We start from the raw sequence: 15,392 nt of genomic DNA, 5'->3' as shown, positions 1-15,392 counted from the left end.
CCCAGGGGGAAAGACAGAGCTGGAGGGAAAAGCCATCAACGCCAGAACATACAACCTCCAGCCCTTCATAGTGACCTCGCTACAAAGCCCATTTTGGCCTCCCCACCTTTCCCCTTTCTGTTTTAGAGGAATATTCCCCTCTGTGTTAGAGGCAATGCGTCTCACCAGAGAGGAGACAGCACGCACTTGCACGCCAACAAAATGTAAATAAACAGGCCAGTGAGTAATCAGCACACAGCTTCCCGGACCTGGTGCACTCTTCAGACCTCCACAGGTAGAAGGACACCTGGGAGTCTGGTCCTACGAGGGCAGGAGCTGCTTTTTGCTATCTCACTGACAGAAAACTGTACCAAATTAGCACTTCAAAGACCTGCATCAGAGAGCATCTGCACCCACCTGGCTGAGGTTGAAGGTCATTATGCTGTTGTCATCATAGAGCAGGATGTTTATGGTATCTAAGGCCCACGTACTTTCAGCTAGCAGCCCGGACTTCAGAGACATCATCACTCTCCAGGCTTCAGGAGTTCCTGTAACATAAACACACGATACTTCCAGCTCCTGGAGTTTAAAAACAAAAAGGAGATACTTGATACTGCTTTCTGGTCCCATGAAAAGCAGAGCCTGCTTAAGATGTTGTACAGACTGTATGCAAAAGCAACCTCTCTGCAGACAATGCCGAACACAAACATTATGTCTGATAACACAACTAACTCGCAATGCACACCCCGTACAAAGCCAGCAGAGCCCTACCGTTTGGCAGTGCTATACCAGAGAGTAACGGCAGCACCCATCCTTTGATGGGCATAAGCAGAAAAGCAGGAGTTTCCTCTTACCAATATCTTTTGCTGTCAGCCGCCTCCTTTGCTTCAATACAGGTTGCGTAGCTTCTACTGATCCCGGAGGGAAGGTGATGTCTCGTCGTATCATGGGAGGCTGTACAGCTGCTGGTGTTATATGCGAGGCTGGGACTGGTGGTCCTGCCTTCTGCATTTTCATCCCCGAGTGCAGGAATGGAGATTTACTGGGAGAAGTGCGATTCTCCAGAGGTCTGGGCAGAGGTGCTGGGCTGGATACCTGAGGAATGTGATTCTGCATGCTAGGAGGGGTCTGGTAGTTAGACTGAGGGGGCCTCGTCATTGGCGGCACGGGGGCAGAGGGACCATAAGGAGGTTGCCGGTTCCCGTGGGAAGACCACGGTCCCTCGTGGTTCACCCTCTGTTCTGAATGCAGAATTTCATCTGTTCGAGTCACTCCGTGATAAGCAGGCCCCTGGGGCGCAGAGCCGGTGCTCTGCCGATTTGGATAGCTGTACCCTATTTCGTTGCGCCCTTGCCACATGGCGCCTTGCTGGGGGCCCTCTGGAGCAGACTGTATGGGGCCACCCATCATCTGAGGAGGCATGTTTTGCTGAGCATTGGAGCCCGGGGGAGCCGAGACCCTGTCTCTGCCAAATTGGAATGGGAACTGGTTCTGTGGCCCTCCGGCAGATCGGCGGTCAGCAGCAGGGTATGTACTCCCATACTGGTTATACAAGTCCTGCTGGGGAGACGGCTGCGCAGTTTGCTGCTGGCTCGGCTGCTGGGTCTGTGCTGGAGGCAGCTGCTGCTGCGTCTGCCCCTGCCCGGCGCTGTACGGGACGTTGTACATCTCCCCTTCGTGCCGCTTGGCAGGCGGGCCGTAGCTGCCATCCATCGGTCGCTTGTAATTCTAGATGGCAAATAAAAGGCATCAACAACGTGAGATTATCTAGTTAGAAACAGGCAACCCGAACTCAGTGGGTAGAAATGTTCAGAGCCAGAAGACCTGCTCCACAGCATCGCCTGTACGAGGGCAAGACTTGTCCTGTAGCTAGTTAGCCATATCCAGTGCGAGTTGGATCAGTCTTTCAGTTTTACAAGCCAAGACCAATTCCTTGTGGCTGGCTGCGTAGTTTCCTTGTGGGTTCTACAAGGATGCCTTGGGGGCAGAAATCTGCCCACAGAAAGGGCTTTCCTGTAGAAAAGACTCAGCTCTACCATACGTTCACCACAAACCATACTGTGTACAGGTATTTGTATCCTTTCAAGTCCAGGAATTTTATCAGACCCTCCATTTCTTAGAAAACAGGATTCTGCTGAAGTATCAAACAAGATACGTTAAAAACTGTTGTACTTCCTGCTTCTTCCTTTCCTGTAGATTTCAAAACATGTCACTGAAAGGAGCAAGAACTGTTCTCCCCCCCTACTTTTAAGTGCAAGAGGAGAAAACAGTCAATCGCTGAGACAAAATTAAAATCCAAGATCTCTCTTGCCTCCAAGGATCTGTGCTCTGTTAAACAGTCAACTCAGAAGCTCTACTGTCATGACTGGCTTCAGATGGAGCTCTAGGGCTTCAAAGATGACAAGTACCAGAGTAACTCGAACTCTTGGCTCACAGCCCCGTGGCTCTGATTGTAGAGCCAAACTGCAGAGCAGTTGGAATTATTCTTAGCACAGCTCTGCAAGTGCCCTCTCTATACTCTCCTAAACTAGAGGGCTCAAAATTATCATGAAAACATTATGGGTCTTGGCACTGATACCAACAGCAAGTCATATATAAGGATTAAGGAAAGAGATACGCATTCATTCAAACTCTGCCCTGAAAGAAAGTTGACAGTTTTGAGAAAAACAAGTAAAAAGCAGTGGGGCACTGCAGGTATGCAGGCAGGCCTGGAGCCTTTAACTGCAAGGCTCAGTAAAGTAGAGAAAAAAATCCTGGGTTGTACAGAATGATCCACCTGAAATGGCTGCCCAGAACGATGGAAGATCTATTCCAAACAAGTTCATTTCATCACTTGTACCAAAAAGCGTTACAGAAACAGGATGGGATTCAGACACTTCTAGAGCAGCAGAAAAGCCCAGTAAAGCTTCCCGATCTCCTGTTCCCTGACTAGAGCATGCACATCTACGAACTACACAAGCTGTATTCTCAGAACATTCTGTTTCCCTAATGCAACACTAGAAACACTAATTAAAACTTCTTTAACTTATTCGGAAACTGGCAAGAAAGCCTCCTGTACAAAGTTCTTAATTCTGTCCAACTCCTACACATTCATAAAGCAGACAGCAAAGAGTTTTCATCACCCTCCTTGTATCCACTTTGCACACATAAAACTCCCCGTTCTGATCCTTTCTGGTAACCTACCTGCTGTTGCTGTTGATACATGGTAGTTTGCTGGCTAGGGAAGGGGCTGCCCGAGGATGTGCCTTGAGTGGAGAATTGATTGCCATAGGAATCATGTCTGGAGAAGAAACAGATGCATTATTTTTCTCATCAGATACACGCTTCACTTTCACAGTCTCAGAGCTCTTGAACTGGGAAGAGCTGTTTGTGGCAACACCCCCCCCACACCTTTGCTGCTGCTGTTGCTGCTGCGGGTAGCGGCTGGGAGAGTACATCCCCGATTCTGGGGTGGAAGGCATGATGTTTGGCTGCGGAGTTCCGGCTGCTAAGTTGCCCTCAGGTCCCATGCCAGGCTCCGTCCTACACGGAAACAAACAGAAGAAAACCATGCGTCCGCTTAGATTCACCTCAATTGGAAAAGGATGGTCAGAAAAGCCACAGTAGCAATTACGAAGTAATCATTTCACGTGAGTCAAGCAAGTCAGGGTTTCCGTGGGTTCAAAGTACCCACCTCACTCTGTCGTAAGGACCTCCGTAGGGATAGTGTGGCCGCTGTCCCATGGCCATGTTACCCATTCCTGGACCTGCAGCACGATTGTAAGGGTCACCCATACCACTGTTGGGGCCCTGCCCTGAGGACATGAAGGGATCGCTTCCTGGAGCTGAAAGATTGAGAGAAGGATCGATAAACGTGTCAATCTCTGCAACAGAGACACATATCCCTTCTTTTGTGGAAGAAGGGCAAGCAGAGGGCTCCTACAGCACATTCCAGCATTCAGCCAGATTCAGACATCATTAGTGCTCGTGGAGAAAAGGGAGAGTAGCACACGTGGACTTCCTCACCTTTCCTCATACTGCTGTAAGGATCTTTATTTGGCTCATAAGACATGCGACCCATCATGTCGGAGGTATTCATGCTGGGCTGGTACCCTGGATTTGGAGTCATGGAGTTCCGCTTCTGGAACGTGGGATCACTGCCATCTGTAAAGGCATCCTGAAGGCCCACCGAGTTACTCCTGATTTAAAAAATAAATAAATAAATAAAACACACATCAGAAACACAAGACTATAGAGATCCACAGCACTTCGAGATTCTTCTCCCCACACATTCCCTCTCAGTTGTTGGATCCCCTAGAAGATCCGTGGTCATGCTCCTCCAACAGAGGCATGAAGATCTGCCCTTCTACAATACTATCCTCAGCCCCAGTCTCAAAGGCAACGATTATTCACACACAGAGACAGCACTGTTGCTGTGAGCCATTAACAAAGAGCAAAGCCAAGGAGCCCCATCAAAACAGGTACTTAAGGCTCCAGCCATCTGTGGTAGTGACGCTGAAGCAACCTCACGATCACAGCTTATGTCCAGCATGGTGCAAGAGGGTGTGATGGTTTTGTACCTGATGCCTGGCAAAGGCGGCATCTGACTGTGTGGCGTAGATGCTGGAGTTGGTGGCTTCAAGTCTCCTCCTTCTGCCATGGAGCTGCTGGTGGACTGAGGTGTCTGAGGCCCCTGCATCGAGCCTGAACCCGCTGCAAGAACAGAAATGTGGTGTGAGCAGCTTTGCACCCTACAGATGTAACCCAGAACCTCCCAGAATAACAGCCTCTACAACAGACAGTGAAAAGTCCTTGAAGAAAGAGACAGATGAACTTTTTTGGCCATGTTTCAAGGAGTTCAATGCTTGCAAGGACACAGTGGGCCAGACCTCCCAGACGAACCCCGTAGAGTAATGTAAAGCTGAGGACATGTTAATTCGTATCACGACTTAACTTCGTTCCTTTTTACACACCACAACATCACTGTGCTGAGCTGCCCAAGCTGTCTAGCCTCAAAGGCTGAAGCTCTACAGTGCACCGTGTGGTAGGGAACGCATTGCTTCTTGCCAGGGGACAACCCCTGACCCATCACCGTCACATTCTCTTTCTACCCAGAGGAAGGCAGGTTTGAGCCCTCTCCTGGAAGTACCACAGTCTTCGCAAGCGATGGGAACTGCAGGACTCCTGCTGAAGTCACTGTAACTATAACAAGGCTCCTCTGTCTGCTCTGCCCTTCGACTGGGGTTAGCTCATGCAGGTGAATTCAAGCACCACTCCCAAGGATTCCTGGAACAGGGAATGCCGGAGATGCCGGATCTTTCACTGAATGCCGAAACCTGTCCAGCAAGTTCCCCGACTCCGTACGGGTTGCTCTACGCTCCGGTAAGCTTTCATCAAAACTCTGGGGCCATGGCGCGTAATCCAGCTGTGCCGGAGCTCCAGGAGCTCTGCTCTGCCCCTGGCTCGCTGTGACAGTGGCAGCTCTCAGGTTCATACGCTCCTCGCAGCTGGCAAGAGCTGAACTCTTAATTAATGTTTCCATTAGTTACCATCCCCAGCACCCGATATCCCTCAGCTTCAGCCCTGCTGGCTGATGACTCATTTCAGCTATTCATTAAAATCCTCCGAGGTCACGTCCAGGGCATGTTTGTTTACACCCCACCTTCCTGGCACCCTGTCCTCCTTCTCGGCGACTCCCTCCCAGCCCGGGGAGGTCTCGGCAGAAGGAAGGGCAGAGGCAGGCCCAGCGGGGAGTTTCATTCATGAGCCCTCCCCGCCACCCTCCTTCCCTCGGCGGCAGCGGTTCAGTTCCGCTCGCTTCCCCCAGGAATTCGCTGCTCGTCTCCGCGCCGCCGCCTTACAAATGCTGGCATCGGCAGGAAGAGGCCCCGAGACATTCCCCGCGTCGCTGCCATTTGGTGTTTGTCCCCACCCCCCGCTGTCCCTCCCACTCACAAATTTACACACAGTTGGAGCCGGGCCAGCTCCATGCTCTGGGAATTAAAACCCAACGGCAGACTGATTACGCCTCCCCGGGGACACGCTGCAGTTTGTGAGCGGGAACCCAAGATGGTTCACGGCAAACCCATGCTGAGTGCCCACAAGGCAATCCCCAGTCCACTTCAGAGGCCTTTCTGTAAACACTTTTGTTTTCTGAGGGTTGTGAACGCCGGCTGCATGGAAAGCGGCTCGGTCGCTAGGAGCGCTGCCCTGACCAGCAGCCCGCAAGGCCTTCAGATGCTCTACGGCCACCACAAGTGGGCTGTGTACAGCCACGCCGTGTCACTTCCGCCATTCACCAACTTCTGAAAAGTTCCTTTTGATAGAACAGGCGCAAACAAAGCGTAAGACAACAGGTTATGAAGTCTGCAAGGAAAGCGAGTCACCCATGTCTGTGTGGGATGGCGGAGCCCCTCATCCTACTGATGGGATTCCAGAATGCACCACTGCCGTCCACTTGTTTTTCAAACAGGGAAGTTATCCTCCAGGAAGGGCGATGACTCTGCCCGTGCAAGTCTGGAGGATGCTGCTCAAAGGGCCTCAGACACCGCTGGAACAGCTGTGCCCAACGGGACGCAAAGTTCCTCCACGGCTCTTAAGTCTGGAGCTGAGGATGGGAGAACGCTTTGAGTTGTGCCCTACGTCCTCATTCCTGCTAATCCAGGGGGGCAAGAGAAAGGAAGAAAAGGAAAACGAAAGAGGAGCTAAGTGATAAGGCTGAAAGGGTCACTGCAACCAACCAGTACTGCTTCTGCATATTCCTAGCTGCAGGAGTCTGGGGTAAGCTGTGAGAGCGGTTTAAAAAGGAAATAGAGAACAGTCCTCACATAGGAATCAAAACGATGGACTAAGCCAACGGAGCTGCACAAACGTGCAGAGTTTGGGATAGCAACCCCGTGAATTCCTACTGCCGATGTGCTGAAGATTATCAGTTCTACCACAGCCCTAGAAGGCAAACTCAGGACTTGCACATACCACCACATTAGCTAATAAATAAATAAATAAAACGGATGCACCATCTAATCCATTCTGACAGGCACCTAGTGCTGGAAGAAGTTTTTAGTGGCTTCCTAAACATCTCAGACCTCTCCAAATAAACTCCAAATGCTTTTAACTTCTTTGTTCCACTGCCTAGTATCTCAGGGGGAAAGAAAGAGGTTTTGGAGAGAAAGTGGGGAGGGATTCGTGTTCTAGTTTAAGTGGAACTCAGACACCACTTTAGACAGAAGTTTAGTCTAATGACACAAAAGTCATTTTATCTTGCAGAATACACCAAGACTGAATCTACACTGGGACAGGTTTCCTGACTGGTAGAAAGACATTATTATTATTATTTTTATTTTAAGAAAAACTCCGTAACTGAGAGGATAGATAGATACAGCTGTTAACAGTGTATTTGGACAGGCACACTTTCAATCAAGGGCTTAACAAGGCTGAGAGACAACTGCAGTACAATCAAAAAAGGGTTCATTATTCCTCTCCTCAAGAGCTAGACAAAGATGATGCCAAGCTTCAGCACCAAAAAGGCTTTTTTTTTTTTTTGCAAACATTACAGGAACTTCAAAGCATCCAAGTTTTTATTTCACCTACATGAACAAGCTCCTGACCAGAAAAGGCATCTGAGAGTTTTACTTATAAGACAAGCTGGAAAACTGAAGCATAAGTGGTTGGCAAGTTCAGCAGCAATTCAAGCAACGATCTCAATGCAAATGAGACAAATGATCAGACTTTCCAAAGACTAAAGAGTACAGCATGCACTGCTAGCCCAGCCTTTTTTTTTTAATTTGAATTGAACAGTATGCTAAATATTCAGAAACTGGAGCACCCCATCAGATTTAAACAACAGCATAGGGATTAATGAATTATTAACTTTTTAGAAGTTCATTTTAAAGGGCTTAAATTCTAGAGCATTTAACTCATAACAAGCTTACAAAGCTCTCTGGTCACAAAGCCTCTGAAAGTCCTCACTGTCTCCTGCTAAAGACAGAAAGAAGTAATTCATGAGGAAGATGAGTGCACACCCACACCAACCATTTACTCCCAGAAGGTAGAGCTCACATAGTCAAAACAAGCACAACTTTTTCTAGAAGTTCCCAAAGCTAAGCAGTAACAACAAGGGATGCTGTTAGAGTAAGCAGAGAACACCTTGAAGATCTGACTCCAGACTTCTCTCTCCTTTAGATTCTTTAAAGGCTGTGATGGACTGGTAAGTTTAGATGTATATGTATGTATGTATGTATGTTTTTCTTCTTCTTAAGCTTAGCTACAGAGGTGGGAGACACAAAACGAAACTATCCCAACAGGCTTGACTTATTCCCACTATCATTAGCTCCCACATCACAAAAGTATTTAATCTGCACATCCACAGAACATCCAATTAGAAACAGACGTGGGGGCTTTGTGGAAATTTGGAACCAGTCTGACCCACAGCACGAGGAGTCAGGCATGCGGTTCTAGAGATCTGGTTCAAACACTCATTTCACACCTTAAACCAGAGTCCAAACTCACCTGGAGAAGGAGGCTGTATCTTAGTCTGAGACTTCTTTGAATCGGCAGCTGCAAAGATATCTGGAGGGGGGTCTTCACCTCGCTCGATCTTGCACTCAAAGGCATAGAGACACTGGATGTACTGCTTCTTCAGAGAACTAGCTGCACTGCTGGACGTGCCCACATTGAGATTTGTGGCTAACTCGCGCCATTTCTTGTTTTTGTTGACCTGCAGAACCAAACAAGAGGCTCTAAACTCAAAATCCCAGCTACAGCTCTTCCAAGGATTTTTCTGGGGAGAAATCATCACTTGTCATCTAAAACAAAGGATTCAGTAAGGGCTAAGCAGAGCAGATACAGTTGTGTTCAGAACCAAAAACTAGTACGCTCTCTTCCTCACCTACAGAAAACTTTTCAAATAGGGAGGGATAACAGCAAGTAGCAAATCAAATTAGCCACGAGGTCAGTTAACAGCCAGATGCAAAGACAAAGACAGTGTCACCAATCTTTGCAATGGACAAAGCTAAGAAAAAAAACTCTTGAATCTCACCACAGACTGTTCTTAACCAGACAATGGGAGAGCAGACACTTGGCTCGCTTAAAGAATCCTGGGTTTTATAAGCATTATTTAAAAAAAAAATTAAAAGAAACAGCTAAATTGAAAGTCATGGTTTACATCTAGCTACACAGTTAACTTAGAACTCCGTTGCCTACTGACTTGTGACTGCCAGACAGCGGGAAGCTCTGAGCACAAAGGTACCGTCACCGCTCTGGTCACTCTACACTCACCTGAGTCAGTCCTCCAATCTCCTTCACTGAGATGTAGAGCCGGTAAAGGTCCAAGGGTTTTCTGCCTACCGCTGGGAGGTTTGTCATGCCCATGGCCTTCTCTTCAGTGAAGGCCAGGTAACGATCTACCCAGATCTTCCTCTCAGGCTCGCCACCCAGCTCATAGAGTTTGGTGATCTTCTCATTGGTCGTAGTAGAAGAACTGGACTTCTAGGAGAAGGAAACATATCAGGACTGAGCAGCACAAAACCAGCTAGCTTATATCCAAGGGGGGTTCAAAAACCAGCCGGGTAAGGGTTCAAGGTTCTGCTGTTATACTGAGAATAGCTTAATATTAGACCCACACTTGTCTCAGATCAACGTCAGTCTAGAAGATGAGTATTACTCAACAAAGGTATCAAGAAACCAGCTGCTACCCAGGGAATTCACAGAATATGTATCTTTAAAAAGCTTAATGAATGCTGAAGAAACCAACCAAGCCTCTAAGACTACGCAGAGCTATCTCAGAGAACCTTTGTGGGCGCATTTGCACTAGACATACCTATGTGAGGAAACATCTAAGCCACCTGCAAATGAGATTCCCCATCGCTGTGCACTGTGCCATGGTGAATACTACCCCCCGGTTAGCCTCTGCTCTTACCCAAGCAGTAGATGACAGAATAAACTGACGCTGAAGACAGCAGAGGAGTAAAAACAAACACACCCCAAAGAAAAATAAAAGATTAGAGGCAACTATTTGACAAATGTGTGTAAGGAGTCCCCCACAAAGACAGTCGCTCTTCCCTTCCCCATTTACTGACAGAAGCGCGGAAATCTCCAGCTACCCAGATGCGATGCGAGTTCCCGTATCGCTTTGCTACAGCTGGCACATCAGGATCCAGGAAGACCGTCTGATATGGCACTGTATCCCATGAACATGGGATGTAAGTTCACAGCTACGGAGCGTGACTATCACACACTAGATCCTACACACCTGGTCCACTGCATTGTCTTAGTGTCTAGGACTAGGACTTCCTACCAGAAGTCCCACGTATTTTCTCTGGGCCAGAAAAACTGAGATACCTATTAGAGAGCTTGAAAGTTAGAAGCTGCAGCCAGTCTTGTTCTAAAAAGGGCATTACAGATGCTGATGCACCATCCTGAGCATTAAGTCAGCCAGCATGTTTATTAGGATGCCACAGGGCTAACACGTGACATTGGCTCTTTTGGGAAGGAGTTTATGTCACAAATGGAAGTAAAATTAATATTCCTGAACTCAAGAGCACTACCTATGTCCTTCATGTTCTGGAGGGATGCCCATTACCACGAGACGATTCTTGAACAGGGCAGGCCATGCAGACAGAGCAACCCTTAGTTACAGCTTCCAGCATCTTCTAGCCCAAGAGCGTTCAAGCCCTTGTTTCCCATAAACAGAAAGGCAGATACCAGAACACGGGAGCGGAAGGGAGAGACCCTCTGAACCTTCATGCAGGCTCCTGTTACAGGTGTTAAATTTGCAGAGCATGTATTTTCCTTGAGGTAGCAACAGAGGACAGTAAGGGCTAAGAAACGGCTTTTTTTTTTTTTTTTGGTGGTTCTTTTGAAACTGGTAGCAGTAATGCAAAGAAAAATACTCCTTGAAGAACTTGCTTGCCTCCTTCTGGCTTTAATACAAGACTAGTCAGAAGTCTGTTTGTGAAACAACACACTTCAGCGTGCCACCTCCCAGCTGAGAGGTGATAACTGACTCCAAGCCTACACCAGAAACAAACTCGGGTCTGTTTACACTTCTTTCACAGTTTCACTGGGACAGGTGATAATTCCTAGAACTACCCAGTTGTTTTGCAAGCGAGCTTGATTACTCGCAAAGGACTAGGAAACGCTCCCACAAGCCCTGGAAGGAATAGACACTCCCCTTCACTTCTGAACAGTTTATGAATCACAGAAGTGGGATGCTCCACTGTTTGAACCTTTTAAATAAATCCTGAAGAACCTCTTGGAACCACTGGCACAGCTCAAGCACAGCCCTTTGGGCATGATGCCTGAAGTGCAATTCATGTTGAACCTCCTTACATCAAACACAAAAATCACATGTTCCTCCTGGTTAATAAAAGCAAGACTGGCCCGGGATCGAAATGGGAACAGACAGACATCTGGAGAGGGACGGGGAGAACAGCACTTCATACCAGCTTGCTTAAACAGAACAGGAGATGCCAGCATATGCCACTCTCCAAAAGATAACACATCCCAGAAGGGGACATCCCACTCAATCGCCACACTCACAGATAGTTAGGAATCATGGCCACATGTAGCAGCCAGATCACATACTACATGGACAACCATGCTATTGAGACGTTTGTTCAGGGTAGAAGGCAAATCAAATTAGGTTTCTCTCAGGAACCACACTCACTAATAGATACACACACAGTGTCATTAAAACACACAAACAAAAAAGCGGCATTTTACCTTTGACTTGGATTCTGCTTTTGGCGTCCCATCTGCCTTATTGTTCATTTTAGTTGCAGGCGTTAATTTGACATCTGCAAGACCCATCATTTCAGGACTTGCTGCCATCCCTAGGAAGTTAAGAGAATCTTTTACACTGATTTTCAATCCAGTACCATGAAGTCAGTGAAATGCTGAAGAGTCAGCACTGCCTTACCTGCAGAGTTGTTGGCCATATTCCCACCCATCGGATAGGGTGGGCCCTGGGGATTTATCATGCCAGCCATGCTGTTAATTCCCTGCCCATAAGGAGGTCCAGTGCCCATCATTCCCCCTTGGTTCATGTTGGGATAACCAGGAGGCCTAGAAAAGGCAAAGAAGAAACAGACGTTTACTCCAAATAGTAACCGTTAAAATCTTGCCTTCTAACAAAACAGGTTTACTAGAAGAAGCTTTCTACAACAGGAGATCACTTCTCCAGCAGAAGACCAAAGATCAGGTGCTTCTTCAAAAGCTTAACTACTCCTAGAGCCTTAACCTCACTCTCAAAAGAAAAGGGGATGCAGCCCATTTTGAAAGAGGGACTTCAGTTCTAAACATTTTCACTCAATCTTCATCCTCAAACTGAACTTTCAGATGTTAAGTCACCTTTAGAAGGAAGAAGCGATCTGCAAATACTGCAGCCCTGCGCATTTAAGTAAGAATACATTTGTACAGATGGATGGTGTAGTGCCCCAGCCATATTTAATGCCTTTTCTCTCCTTTTTGTTATCCACACAAGCTGCGTTATTGTACATGTATCAGAAAACCTCATATACAACTGTCCCTCGGACACGTTATTCAAACGGACAGACTTTGATGCCTTTATTGGTGTTCAGAAACTGAGCTCTTAGCAGTAGTAGCTAACATCAGACAGAAGATTGTGGGGAAAAAAAAAACCTTAGGATAAAGAGCACAATGCCTAGTCAGACCACAAACGCATCTAAATCTAACAGCTTTGTTGGGGAAACCCAATTTATAAGCAAGTTCATGGCTCTCATGACATTCTGGTAGGCCATATACAACTGCTCTGAAATGTGCAATTAAAAAAAAAAACAACACAGAAAATAGTTGCAAAGTTCAGTGCTGAATTCCAGCTCCTTTCCCCACAGCAGCTCATCAAGGCCCTAAAAGGAAGAAGTTCATTACACTGGACAAGTAATGCCTTGGTTCAGACAAATGCAGCTGGATGGCTGTCTGCTAGATTTATGGGCTTTACCACACACACAGCATCTTTTAAGTCACTCATGCAACAAAGTAGACCAGAAAGCCAAAACAATTTAAGGGATCTCAAAGTTAAACAGATTTCACCAATGAATATTAAAAGTTCCCTAGGCAGATCATTAACGACATATTAAAATACACTGCTTATTCAGGCTTTACGCCTTTTTTTTTTTTAAACAGTTAAGATAGATGAAAATGCCTTAAATCTTTAAGTAAGTATAGGTTCACTACACCCCCAACATTGTTTTTTTTTTCATTTGATATCCAGATATGACATAGAGAACGGATTTAACACATCGAGACAAAAGGGAAATTTCATTCCTTACCTGTTCTGGATGGAGTTGGCAGCAGCATGCATGGCAGCAGCAGCTGCTTCTTGTGCTTTGCGATTCATGCCACCTGGTGGGGGGCACATTCCTGTCCCCACCTGAGGCGGCATATTCGCCATGTTAGGTCCGTACGGTCTGTTCCCCATGGTGGCATGGCTCATCCTCCCTGGAGGAAGCCCACTGTATGGTGGCACACCAGTCTGCCCATGCATCTGGCTCCCTGCTCCCATTGGGTTCATGCTTCCTCCCATTCCTGGACTGGGATAGTTGGCATTGGACATAGCATTGTAGTTTGGCTGCCTGGGATAACCTCCTAAGGAGATAAAAAGAGGGGAAGACAACATCATTCAACTAGTTAAGTTTATGAATCACCATAAAAATCTTCTATCAGCAAATATTTAAAGATCACTAACAGAGATGAGGGGGAGTGTTAACACCTCAACAAAAAGTCAAAGTACTTGGATATAAGCCACATAAAATGTGTTTTGACACAGCTAAGTAACAACATCTATTCAAAAGCTGTCTGAAACTCTCCCAAACCTCAACTAAGCAGAGTGAGCTAAATGGCCCAGGACAGGATGTAAAAAACTCACTTAGCCCTTTCCAAAATATACAATGCTCATTTTTCTTCCTCTCCAAAGAGAACTGTCTCTTCTTTTCTACATCTACAATACTACCTACGTCTTTTTAAACCAGGGGAAAGATGCTACATTTATAATTACAACTTGCACTGAAAGCAACGTAGTTCATGAATCTCAACATGATACATGAAGTACAGTTCCTTCCAGCTCATAAGCAGCGTACTGTTTTGCATTACCCACGCATTAGGAAACAAATGAAAACAATTTATCAAAAGACAAGATGTTACAACAGACAGAGGCCTTTCATTTTCACTGTGCTCAGTTCCCACCTTGAGAAGCCAGCCATGCCTCACCTTGAGGTCCGTACTGCCCCCCCTGGGGTCCGTAGCTTCCCATGGAGTTCTGCTGGTATGGCCCCATGCCAGCGTGCATCTGTCCTCCAGAAGACTGCCGGGGAGATAAGGCTGAGCCAGGCTGGGGTGAGCTGTACTGGGGCATCTGAGGATTCCTCTGCATGTAACCTGGTCACCCAGTGAGCGGAGCAGACAATTATTACGGTACCCAGAGATGCCACTGGACATGCACGTTCTTAGGAAACAATCCACAGGACCCACTAACAAAATCCTTCCAGCAACAGACTAAACAGATTTTACAGTGGTTATTATTAAGGTGCCAATGTTATCCGCTAAGATAACAAATTCAATTTCCCGTTTTAACCAGGAAAAAAAAAAAAACTTGGCATCACAGGAGTAGACAGTAGGACTTGACAAATGCTAGGGACTTTCTGTCATTGTCAGGGGTTTTTTTTTGTTTGCTTGCTTGTTTTCTCTGGGTGACATCTACATACTTTCAGCCATGAAAGCTGAAATTTTACATACATTTTCCTCCACGCTAAACTTATTCTCGTACTAGAAAAAGGCATGCAATATTGTTGCGACCATCCCGCATTTTGAAGCTTAAGGTCATAACACCCTGGACAACTAGCATTCATAGAAAAGAGCTGCAAAAGCCAGAGAAAACACCTTCCAAGCCAAATTACTAGCTCAGATGGAACATTAAGAGGCCACAGGACCAGTAACAGTTGAATTTAGTGCAAGGTACCTAAACACTTGCAGCTGATAAAGCTGGTGCAGCCTTTAACTGCTATCTCACCACAGAAATCACGTCATCAGGCCAGGTAATTTTTAGTTGTGCATCTAGCCATACAAACAAATCTGTACAATTAAATCTTTTAACCCAAGACACACACCTCGATCTTGTGCTATGCTCGACTGGTTCATGGAAGGGTGCATGATACTGTCCGATTGGCCACTGGGCGGTCGGGGCGGCATCTGATTGCCTACACCACAAAAAGGAGAGTGGTTAATCACAAAAATTGCACACCACAAAATCCAGGATGCAAGAGTGTTAAAAAGCCAGAACTACAAACAGCTTCAGAAGGGTACGTTAGCCGCAGCAAAGAAAAAGAAGAGCAAGATCAGCCACATCAACCCTGCAAAATAACACTGATGGTTTGCCAGCCATCCCACCCATTTTGCTTTAAAAGTTACAGGTGCTTTAA

At 46.6% G+C, this 15,392-nt stretch overlaps 1 protein-coding gene across 3 annotated transcripts in view; it reads right to left on the bottom strand.

Moving 5' to 3' along the window:
- Positions 1–15,392, bottom strand: part of ARID1A (AT-rich interaction domain 1A) — a 61,033-nt gene that overhangs the window by 3,400 nt on the left and 42,241 nt on the right. For 2 of the 3 annotated variants that reach the window (XM_080567202.1, XM_080567200.1), the window contains 14 exons: positions 15,081–15,170; positions 14,185–14,352; positions 13,248–13,563; positions 11,876–12,021; positions 11,680–11,789; positions 9,235–9,444; positions 8,467–8,674; positions 4,539–4,671; positions 3,985–4,157; positions 3,653–3,803; positions 3,370–3,501; positions 3,163–3,259; positions 834–1,707; positions 397–527 (listed from right to left, as the gene is read on the bottom strand). In XM_080567202.1, coding sequence (XP_080423328.1) covers positions 397–527; positions 834–1,707; positions 3,163–3,259; positions 3,370–3,501; positions 3,653–3,803; positions 3,985–4,157; positions 4,539–4,671; positions 8,467–8,674; positions 9,235–9,444; positions 11,680–11,789; positions 11,876–12,021; positions 13,248–13,563; positions 14,185–14,352; positions 15,081–15,170 — 2,939 coding nt within the window. The remainder of the gene's footprint in view (positions 1–396; positions 528–833; positions 1,708–3,162; positions 3,260–3,369; positions 3,502–3,652; positions 3,804–3,984; positions 4,158–4,538; positions 4,672–8,466; positions 8,675–9,234; positions 9,445–11,679; positions 11,790–11,875; positions 12,022–13,247; positions 13,564–14,184; positions 14,353–15,080; positions 15,171–15,392) is intronic. The other variant, XM_080567201.1, reaches the window with a different exon arrangement.

The sequence above is a fragment of the Anser brachyrhynchus genome (assembly GCF_964034855.1).
Source record: "Anser brachyrhynchus genome assembly, chromosome: 24".
NCBI lineage: Eukaryota > Metazoa > Chordata > Aves > Anseriformes > Anatidae > Anser > Anser brachyrhynchus.
This window is presented reverse-complemented; position numbering and strand designations above follow the sequence as displayed.